At 50.8% G+C, this 11,418-nt stretch overlaps 1 protein-coding gene across 2 annotated transcripts in view; it reads right to left on the reverse strand.

The window, feature by feature from the left end:
• The window catches only part of Kcng4 (potassium voltage-gated channel modifier subfamily G member 4), an 11,895-nt gene extending 8,818 nt beyond the window's left edge, over positions 1–3,077 (reverse strand). For both annotated transcript variants that reach the window (XM_031337301.1, XM_031337302.1), the window contains exons 1-2: positions 2,626–3,077; positions 302–1,092 (exon numbers count right to left, since the gene is read on the reverse strand). In XM_031337301.1, the coding sequence (XP_031193161.1) occupies positions 302–1,051 (750 nt within the window). In that variant the 5' untranslated portion in view covers positions 1,052–1,092; positions 2,626–3,077. The remainder of the gene's footprint in view (positions 1–301; positions 1,093–2,625) is intronic.
• Positions 3,078–11,418: the final 8,341 nt, after the last annotated feature.

Raw genomic sequence — 11,418 nt, forward strand, 5'->3', positions numbered from 1 at the left:
AAACCGGGGTGTTTCTTAAAGCAACAGAAAGCAAATTAGGACACAGACCCTCCGGTTCCTGGGAGTCCAAAGAGTAGAAGTGCACAGGTAGAATGCTTTCTCTTTAGGGCTGCCAAGGCTCGGGCAGCCAACTAACCCAGCCAGTAACCCTAGGGAAAGAAAGGCTTAAGCCTAATGCCAATCCTAGAAGGAGCTTGTCTCCTGGGGCGAGATTTCACGTGCCAACCTCTTCAAGCCTTCAGACCATGGTTTCCTACGTGTATCTGGGCTGCCTCATGGTCCCTCATCGGCACCAACTCACCTTGTCCTCCTCAGCCCTGAAGTCGGGCATGGTGCTCACACACAGGCTGACAGCCGTGGTTGCCACAAACAGAACGGAGAGGCAAGCGAAGACCTTCCCGGGCAGCCCTGACTGTGGGTCCTCCACCATTTCACGCAGCTGGTTCATGCTGCGGGACCATCGCGAAGCGTGCACCTCAGAGTGGCAGGCCTGGCGCTGCTGCTGGCGCTGGGCAGCCTCCTCCCTGCGCAGCTCGGCCGCCTCCTCTAGCTTCTTCAGCAGCTTGCGCAGGCAGCAGCGCTCCAGGTTGGCTTCCTCGATGCCCCAGTAGCTCAGCTCCTCCCGGAAGGACAGGGCGCACATCTCTCGCAGAAGCACCAGCTTTCCTGCAGCCAGGAAGCTCACGATCACCCCGAAGGCGCTGGGGTTCCTGTCAAAGAAGAACTCCTGGCTGTTCTCATCGTAGTCATCACAGAGCTGCGTGATCTCCTCATAGCTGCGGCACAGCCGGAGCCTGCTCAGGCGGCTCAGCGGGAAGGCATCCAGGGTGCTCCAGGGCAGCAGGTACCGCTGGCCACCCACGTTCACCAAGATCTCTTTCAGACTGGCCTCTGGAGAGGCGTCCAGAGTGCCCACCTTCCGGGCCCTGCAGTAGTAAAGGCCCTTGACTGATTGAGGCTCGGGACCAGGCCAGAGCTGGCTCAAGGGGCTGCAGGAGCCAAAGTGATGGTGTCCAGGATGCAGGTCCCTGTCTCTGGAAGACATGGGCATTGCTTCAGACTGTCAGGCCAGGGAGCGATGGGCTCACCTGTCTGCCTCCAGAGGAAGAGGAAGAGAAGGGAGATGAGTCTCAGCAGATCTGGCAGTATAAGCACTGTCCCATGGTAGCTGCAGCTGCTCCAGCCATCTCTGAACCTTCCATTTACTTCTTGTTTACTGGGCAGCTACTATACGCTTGGGCCATGTCACTGGACATACATCCCTACCCCCATGGATGCACACACATCTATGATACAGATGTGCTGCCCACTACACTAAGGAGGTTCTGCAGGGAGCTAAGTCTCCCTGACACGGACTTTGTGGATGGACATGTTGGGTAACGGACCCTATGCCGTGCTATCGAACACCGTGTAGTCTTGGGCAAGAGCCCCCCCACCTTCTCAAAGGACTTGTATCAACCCTGCAGGGTGTCCTACACAGGCCGTGTTCTTTGCAGAGAAGCACAAAGAGGAGTGACTCAGTCTCTCTGGACCCTCTGCTTAGTCTGCGTGAGTGGGGAAGTTTAGGCTCCCATACTGTTGAGCACAGGCCAGTTCAGGGAACACCATACCAGTCACTTCTAGAAGCTCTAAGGCACCCAGTTCCTTTAAGGGACCCAGGCCAACCACCCCATGAGGCAGACAGGCACTGTTCACCTTCGCAGATGAGGGAACTGACATCTAGTATCCCCCACTGTCAAATGCTCAGGAGCCAGGGATCATGACAGCTTTGCAAGGCACCTGACTCTCAGGAGCTCCCCAAAGAGTCTCCACCCTGGTCCTCTGTCACCCTTGCTGTGTGACCTTGAAGTGGTCACTCCCCTCCCTGAGCTGTATACTCTTTTATTTGCAATTCGGAGGGGTTTCTAATACTCTCTGTAGTGCAAACCTATTTAGGGGCTTTGCTTAGAACGAGCGGTTTTTATTTTAGCTTGCTCACATTAATTTAAAAAGAAAATTTATGATATGTCTCATCATCCGTATGGTGTGACCATTTCTTATGCTGCCTGTTCCAGTCAGAGCTGTCTCCAGACACCTATAACCTTACATTGAGAGAGGCATTCCAATCAGGAGCCAATGGAAATGAAAAGAGCCGGCTGGATTCCGGCGGGCGGGCAGCAAGGAGTGAGTAGGGGCCGCGTGTTTCACACTCGTGCTGCAGAGCGCTCTGCTATTCTGCATGCGTTACTTGGTTCACAGCACACAGCCAGTGGTGGGAGGAGTGCAGCCTGCAGAGACAGGAAATCCAGGAAGTTCTTGCTGAGCTTTCTCAATTTCCAGTGCAAAAACCCAAGACCCAGAGTGCTGAGGGGGACTCATCCAAGGTCACTCAGCAACCCCAAATTCAACCCAGGACACGGCTTCCTGGCTAGAGAGACCTCCAGAGCTGGAATCTTGCCCCCTCTCCTTCCACTGAACAGATCTAATTTTTTTGTCCCCCCCAAAAGCTGGCCAGCAAAACTCCCCTAGAGCCTGGGGAAGTAGTTCACTCCAAATATCCCTTCTGCCAAGCTGTTTTCACTCAGTCACTCAGTCCGGAACATCCCACCCCAGAACGAACAACTTCCTCCCAAGAGTTCAACTCACCGCTTGTTTTAGGAAGTATGTTGCCAGCAGGTTCTCTGCCGGGCATGGGGAGCCCATGTCTCAGTGATCAGGAAAGAGACAGGTTTGTGACAGAGAGGTAGGAGAAATGAAAAGAAAACCCCCCAAAACCAAAACCAAACCAAAACATGAATCAAAGCCAGCTCCCAACCAAGCAGCCCTGGCAGAGGGTCAGCGTCCAATCCTTCTCCGGCCTCCCGAATAGAGCAGAAGTTTATTCAGGCTGAATCTGCGGAAGAGCAGAGGTACAAAGGTGGCTCTCTAGAAGGGCTCTGAGGTCCTCCCTCCTCCTGGAAGCCGAAGGTCCGGATGCTGCAGGGAGCTGGGCCAGCTGTCCTGCCTCAGCATTGGACTTGGTGCTCCAAGTCCCACGGGGACAGCCAGCATGGTCCTGCCTGAGATGGGGGGTGGGGGTGCTGCCGGGAAGGGCTTAGGATTAATCTCTCCATCAGCCAGGCAGCAGGCGGGAGCCGAAGCTGTGCCAACCACCAGGAAGGCAAGGAGAGTGTCTGTCCTTTCTCCTCTCTGAGGAGGAGCTGAGCTCAGGAGGAGCTGGGGCAGCTGGGGACCTGGGGATTGCAACCTCATGGTACACTAAGGTGAAGAGCCTCAGTAAAGGCTGCAGGGAGGTTTGCCGGCTGGGACAGACTGACCCAGCCTCGGAGCCTAGGGTAGGTACCAGGGAGATGGCATAAGGGGTTAAGAACAGAGAGGCTTGGGGCCAGATCCCAGCCTCCAAGTGAATGTCCTTAGGCAGATGGCTTTGTGCCTTCGTACTCAGTTTCCTTATCGGTAAAATGTATATGAGTGGCAGCAGGCTTTCAGGATAGAAAATCCAAGCCGTGAGCTTCTCCTGGGAGCTTGGCCCTGGGTGTAGATGGGGAGAGGAAGATGCTGCAAGCCAGCTTTTTGCTGTGTGTGCTTGGTGAGTCACTTCACCTCTCTGGGCCTCAGTTTTCTCACTGGGCAAATGAGGACAGTAGGATCCATAAAGGCTGAAATTGCAAAAGCATGTTTATGTAGGACTGCCCGTCCCTGGGTCCTTCATTTCCTTAAAAGGTTTTGCAGCCAAGTGATCTTCACAACTCCATTCTGTCTCTGAGATCCCCAGAGGCTTGTTCAAGGTCATCGTCCTAATTGGCAGCCGGAGCTAGGTTAGGACCATCACTGAATGCTGGCAGGGTCTGATGTGGGAGTCCAGGAGCAAGGGGATCAGAGCCTAGCTGCCGTCAGCTCTCTGGAAGGAGTAACAGAAAGTACCTGTGGCCTTGCAGAGGGGCAGAGGAGTGCAGGCAAGAGGGAGAAGCTGGCAGGGGGCAGGGGTTTTCAAAGGGTATGACAGGAACCCCAGGGTTCCTCAGAAATGCCAAGAACTGGAGGCACAGCTTGTTTTCTCTGCCTTGCCACAGTCCCTTCCTGCTGCCTGTACCACAGTCACTGCTGCTGAGGCCCAAGGCAAAGAGAGGCCTGGCATCCTTCTGAGGGGTGCCAAGGCTCTGCCCCTTCTCTGACTCTCCAGTTCTCTTAGCTCCTTTAAGCCAGGCTCCAGCATTCTCTCCCTCTGGAGGGAGCCCTCTCTGTTCCCCATCTGATTTAGTTCTGTCTCAGTCAGGGTTTCTACTGCTATGATGAAGCTCCAGGACCAAAAGCAACTTGGGAAGGAAAGGATTTGTTTAGCTTACATATCTGAGTCACAGTCCACTGAGGGAAGTCAAGGCAGGAACCTGGAGGCAGGAACTGATGCAGAGGCCATGCAAGATTGCGGTTTATTGCTTTGCTCCTCATGATGTGCTCAGCCTGCTCTCTTGTAAGAACCCAAGATCACCAGTTTGGGGGAGGGAATATATCTCTGTCCACAGTGGGCTGGGCCCTCCATCATCAATGACTGGCTAAGAAAATTCCCTACAGGTTTGCCTACGGCTTACCCTCAGGGAGTCATTTTTCTCAAATGAAGTTGCCTCCTCTCAGATGACTCTAGCTTGTATCAAGTCCACATGAAATAGCCAACATGAGTCTCTTAGGTTAACCATCCTCTCCAGAGTCCGTCTATATCTCTCAGTACATACAAGGTCCCAATGTCAATCCAGAGTCCCCATCAGAGCTCAGTGAGCTCCTTGTTGTACGGGCATGCCAATCTAAATTTGAGCCCTTAAAGCCCATATAAGCCTGGAAAAACATGTTCATTATCCCTGTACTAGTGAGGCAGGGACAGGAGGATTCCTGGGTCTTGCTGTCCAGCCAGCCTGACTTACTTGGGGGCGTTCCAGGCCAGTGAGAAGCCTTTGGTGGCATGGCTGTGGCAGATCTCCTTCAGGGTTAGCACTAGCTTCTGCCTCGCCTACCCGGCCTGCTAACCAGGGCTATGTGACCTCAGGCAGGTTTTCTTTTCTCTGTGTGTATCCGGGCAGCTGGGTGACTCCACTTTTGAGCATCCTGGTCTTTGTGAGGAGCAAGTGAATTATTTGTCAAGGTCACAAGGTCACGCCTGGCATCCCACCACACAGGTGCAGGAGTTTAAAGCCATCTTCTCTCTCTGCATTGGCTGTCCCTTCTTCATAGCAAGAGTCTCTCTCAGGGAGCATGAGCATACAGGGACACCCAGGCTGAGGCTGCTGTTGATTCGTGGCAGTGTGCGGTCTACTGACAATGACTGGCTTTGGGGGGAGATATCCTCCTCAGATATGGTGTTTGCCAATTACTGTAGTGTAAATATTCTGGTCAATATCAAGTGAAGCTCATCGCTCTGTGGAGGGCTGGAGAGGAGGGCGAAGGATAGACTCTTGCACACCTGTGCTGATGGATTCTGTGGTATCACTGAGCTTGTGGCCTTCCAACATGAAAGAGAAAGGCTCTGCAAGGCAGGATTCATAGTCAAACCCTAGCCGAGCAACAGCTCTTGAACCTTGGCTCGTTATAGGAATACTCAGGGGGAGTGCCCTGTGGGGTTTCCCCAGGATTCTGACAGGCAGCTGGGTTCATGGCATGGTCCAGGAAAGGCAGAATCCTGAGGGCAGTATGCAGGGAAGGGTTGGTGGTGTTTAGCCACACTTTAGGCTTCTATGCAGGTTCCCTCCCTACACCTCCCCCTTTTCCCAGAACCCACTGATACTCCCAAGGCTGTCTTCAGCAGCTGCAGGCCTTAGAGGATATTCACGCAGAGCGTGTCTGTCTGGTTTGGGGTGAGCACAGCCAGGCAGGCTTCCTTCCCGAAATGGCTATCCTGTTCAGCAGTTTGTATACAAAGTGCCTCTCCCAGGCCACAGTGGACAGGTGGACTGAGGACTGCAGAGTAGTCCAGCTGGGATCTGTGGCTGACAGTGTCACCCGGGTGGCCCTGGGCTTCAGCAGGTAATGGAACAGACTACCAGATAGCAACTGGCCTCATCAGGGCATGAATCAGGGGTGCCCATAACACGGTGGCGGGAAATTTCGGTCCAATGTCAGTCTCCAGGAGAGGAGTCTACTTGTGGTAGGAGGTGATGGTAATGGTAGGGTAGGGGTGCCACATGGCAGGGAGTGAGAATTGTCAGCCCCAGAGACCAGTGCTATGGGCAGCAAGGAGCCACTCCTAGTGTGTACGGCGGCAAGAGACTCAGACTCCCGTGAGGTTTTGTTTTGGCATTTCTCAAAGCCTGTTCAAGTTTTCCTATACCCTGTAACAGCACATCAAGAAGTATTTTGCTTTGTAAAGCTGTAGGGACATATTTATCATCTTGCCTTGGGAATCTTGGCGGTGAGGTGTTCATTTAATCTGCAGTTGGCACTAACTCTGGAGCAGAAGCAGAACCTGCCCTGCCCGGAGAGGCAGCTACAGTGTTTCAAAACACGGACAGCTTGTTTGCAGAACAGTCAATTATCTCCATTGCAAACTTGGCCTGGGAGAAAACAAATATGCTAAACACCTATCTACAGGAATCACATCGCTTTTTTTCCCCCTCATTACTTGAGAAGCTTTGGGGGTGCATAGAATTGTCTATCTTTTTTTTGTTTTTTTGTTTTTAATATTTATTTATTTATACATGAGTACTCTATTGCATGTATGCTAGCATGATAGAAGAGGGCATCAGATCCCGTTATAGATGGTTTTGAGCCACTATGTGGATGCTGGGAATTGAACTCAGGACATCTAGAAGAGCACACAGTGCTCTTAAACCATTGAGCCATCTCTCCCATCCTATCTTTTTGTTTTTTCAAGACAGAGTTTCTCTGCGTAGCCCTGGCCATCTTGGAACTCACTCTGTAGACCAGGCTGGCCTCAAACTCAGAGTTCCACCTGCCTCTGCCCCCTGAGCCCCAGGACTAAAAGCTTGTGCTACCACATGCAGCTTCAGGTTTCTCTTTTTATAGGTCAGGTTTCTTGTGGAGATTTAAGTGCTCTGAACCTCAGCTCCATGTCCAGGTTTTAACCTCTGCTTTTGCATCCTGGGCCAAGTTCTGCTTCTCTGGAACTGGTTCCTCATCTGTAAAGTGATAGGCCCATAGTCTACCTCAGTAGGCTGCTGGAAGGGTGAATTAAGACACATGTGTAAATGAAGCATGTGTTGGACTTGAGGTAATTACGCAGTCTGAGGATCAGTTTCATGATTTTTATTAATGACTTTTTTTTCTTTAAAAGATGTATTTATTTTATGTATATAAGTAGACTGTCACTGTCTTCAGACACACCAGAAGAGGGCATTGGATCCCACTATAGATGGTCGTGAGCCACTGTGTGGCTGCTGGGAACTGAACTCAGGACCTCTGGAGAAGCAATCTTAGCCACTGACGCGTCTCTCTAGCCCCTTATTAATAACTTGTAAAAGAGAATTAAAGAAGAAAAACTGGTGTTAGGTGTTCCTGGTACTTGACTCCACGTGTGTGTGTATGTGTGTGTGTGTGTGTGTGTGTGTGTGTGTGTATGCGTGTGCCTGTGTGTGTGTATGTGCATATGTACTGTATATATCTGCCTCCCTATTTTCTTGCTGGAAAAACCTCCTGATTTGCTTTCACACCTTTTTTTTTTTTTTTTTTTTTTTGAGAGCTGTTTGCTCCAGACACATTCTGCCTTCATGAAGGTTTAATATCTAGGACAGAGCTTTTCCTCGGAGGGAGGGGGAAGGTCACGGAGAACATCTGCTGTCCTTGTCCTCAGTGTTCTAGATCGAGGACTTACTCGGACGAGACCAAGACACCAGCACAATATAAAATGATTGGCCTGATTCTCTTTTTAATGCAGACTCTGCTGAGACACGGAACTCTTCTTTTGTAAGAGGCAGTGCTTTGCCCTGCTTGCTTTGCTGGCAATAAAAATGTTGGCTTTGGTGCTCTGTGTCCCTCCTAGTGAAATAAATTGGAAGAACACACAGGGACAATCTGGTGTAGGTCTAGAGGAGGATCCAGCAGTGGAGGAAGTGGTCCCAGCAGGACCAGTAGGCTGAGACACCCTTGCATGGGTGTGCTCTGGAGACAAGGTTGACCTGGGTCTGATCTAGCTCCACTGCAGCAGGTAGGTTTGAACCAGAGCCAGAATCTTGTTTTTATACACTTAGCACATGCGCTGGTATTGACCTTGGTGGAGGGGGGGATGAGGGGGATGGAGGGGGAGGGTAGGATGGATGAAGGGATGAGGGAGGGATGGAGGGAGAGGATGGGAGGATGAGTGGAAGGATGGAAGGATGGAGAGATAAATGGAAAGGGCAGTGGATGGACACACACATAGCTAGCCTTTTATCTGATGTCCCAAGGTGCTTGAAGTCTTAGGTTTTGAGGGTCTTGAGTTACCAATCTGCTGCTCTGTGCTTGTACAAGTTGGCTGAGGGATACTGAGGTAACTTGAATACGGTTTTGATATGAGACAAGGTGAAAACTTGTGAAGGTGGGACTCACCGGATTGAAATAAAAGCAAGTGTCAGATTTCTGCAATAGGATCTTGCTTCAAAAGATATGTCTATGCACAAACTGAAATGCTATCATCAAAAATACAGCCTGAGTCAGTGACTGAGTTAGCCTTCTTGAAAATAACTCCCCAGGCTTTCTGTAACAAGTGTGAATTATCTTAGCTTGCTTTAACAGAGCAAGTGCCATAGACTGGTTAACAGCAAGAATTACTTATCCCTCTGGATGTCCAAGGTCAAGGCCCTGGCACAGCTGGGGTCTGGCACAGCTGGGGTCTGGCACAGCTGGGGTCTGGCACAGCTGGGTCTGGAGAAGGCTCTCTCTAGACTGGCCATCAGCACTTGTGTGACAGAGAAGGCCCGGGAGAACTAGGACCCCTTTCATATAGGTACTACTCAACCCCAAAGCCTTGTCCCTCCTAATCCTGTCACCCCTGGAGCTTAGTGTCATGACCTCTGCACTTGTAGGGAGGGGACGAAAGCATTAGGTCCAAAACAATTCTCTTTATAGAGTTGTAAAAAAAAAAAAAATGTATGTATATATATAAAAATCTAAATCTAAAAGCAAACTTAACACATAATAAATATGTAGTAATTTGGTGAACTATCTAATGGTTTAGGTCCATTCAGTGATAAATGTTTGAGACCTTGTGGCACAATCTCCATCACAGACTCAGTTTCCCCAGGAGACAGAGATAGAGTATGGCAGCTTGACCCAAGCTAAAGTCATCTGAGAGGAGGGAACCTTGGTTGAGAAAATGTCTCCTTAAAATTGAGTTGTAGGCAAGCCTGTAGGGCCTCTCACTCTCGCTCTCACTCTCACTCTCTGAGACAGGGTTTCTCTGTGTAGCCCTGGGTGTCCTGGAACTCATTCTCTAAGCCAGTCTAGCCTTGAACTCACAGATGTGCCTACTTCTGCCTCCCAAGTGCTGGGACTGAAACCAAGTGCCTCTGCCACTGCCTGTTGAGCATTTTCTTAATTAGTGATTGATGGGGGAGGGTCCAGCCCATGGTGGGTGGTACCATCCTCGGGCTGATGGTCCTGGGTTCTATAAGAAAGCAAGCTGAGCAAGCCATGGGGAGCAAGCCAGTAGGCAGCACCCCTCCATGGCCTCTGCATCAGCTCCTGCCTCCAGGTTCCTGCCCTGCTTGAGTTCCTGTCCTGGCTTCCTCCAATGATGAAGTATGATGTGAAAAATGTGAGTAAAATTAACCCTTTCCTCCCCAAGTTGCTTTTGGCTAACGTGTTTCATCACCGCAATAGAAACCCCTCGACTGAAACAGACTGGAAAGGACTGCATGCTGTCTTTTCACAGCAGCCTCGAGAACATTGTCACCATGTCACTTGGCTTCCTTCCATTGCGACAGATCCCCAAGAGAACTTTCTAAAGGAGGAAGGATTGATTTTCAGGCTGCAGGGAAGACAGTAGAACATGGTGGTAGCAAGTGTGAGGGAAAAGAAGAGAAGGAAGGCTGGAAGGGAAAGGAAGAGAGACAAAGGAAAGGTACAGCCTTCAAAGGGATGCCCCGCCTACATACCCACTTACTTACCTCCTACCCTCCTACCCACCCACCCACTCACCCACACCCACCCATTCACTCACTCATCCACTTACCCACCCACTCACCCACTCACCCACCCACTCTTCTACCCACTCACCTACACCCACCCATTTACCCACCCACCCTCCTACCCACTCACCCACCCACACCCACCCACTCACCATCTTAGCGCTTCCAACCAGGCTCCATCTTCTAAGACTTCTGTCACACCAAATTGTAAACCATTGATTAGGTCTGAGCCTCCACTCTTCTGTCAATGATTGACCAAGCTCTGCCACTTGAGCCTTTGTGGGTAGGGGGGTGAGGCACTTCATATCCAAGCCAGAACAGTTGCAAAGACCCTGGGGTCAGTGCCTGAATACGGGCATCCTGAGCTGGTAGCTAGAAAGATCCGCTGTGCCACCTCAGCCTTTCAAGGCAGGAGAATTAATTCGCCAATATGTTTGCTGATTTGCAAAGTGAACTCCTTTTCTAAGGTAGGGATGGCAGCTTGCTGGCAAGTGCTCACGGGCTTCTGGTTCCTGACCTGCTTATTCCTTGTGTCTGGGAGGATGATGGGGTGCAGCCCTGTCTGGCCTTCTGGACACCCTGGCAGGTTTTTTAAGGTCACTGCGGTAGTGTGCTCTGGTCAACCCAAAAGACCCTTGTATAGAATCTTTGAAAAGCATAGAGGTCAAGGCCAGTGTGGTGGTACATGCCTTTGGTCCCAGAACTTGAGAGCAAAGGCAGGTGAATGAATCTCTGTGTGTTCAAGGACATCCTGGTCTATATAACATATTCAAGACCATTCGCTTACATAGTAAGACCCTACTCCACAGACCAAAACAAAAGTCTGGAAACAACACCCTCTGAGCCTTTAGGACTGGAAGACCAGGCTCTTCCAGCCAGAAGACCCTGATCTTCCTGGCTAATTAAGCTTTTCTGTGTCACCTTTGAAAAACCCTTATGTTCTTACTGCTACTAAGTATTAGGCATGCAGCGTGTCCTTGAGTGGCATTGTCTCTGGTGGCATGGCATGAAAGTGAGGAAGACAGAAATCTGGATGACAAAGGGGAGCAAGCTGACCTGAGCCAAGACCCCGGATGCTCTAGTTCAGGGTGAGCCCCAGCCCACCACACACATGGCTCCAGCAAGCTATGGTGGCTCTGATGTGCCCAAGAGACAATAGAAACAGGACATCCATGGCCCCTGTTCAGCTCTGGACCCCAAAACCTGTCTCTGCCCTTCAGAATGCCTGTGCCAGAGGCTGCCTGCCACTGATCCGAGTTTGCTTTCTATTACTGCAATAAAGCATCACAACCAGAAGCAACGTAAGCAGGAAATGGCTTATCACATCTTA

This window comes from Mastomys coucha, unplaced genomic scaffold (assembly GCF_008632895.1).
Source record: "Mastomys coucha isolate ucsf_1 unplaced genomic scaffold, UCSF_Mcou_1 pScaffold22, whole genome shotgun sequence".
In the NCBI taxonomy this organism is placed as follows: Eukaryota; Metazoa; Chordata; class Mammalia; order Rodentia; family Muridae; genus Mastomys; species Mastomys coucha.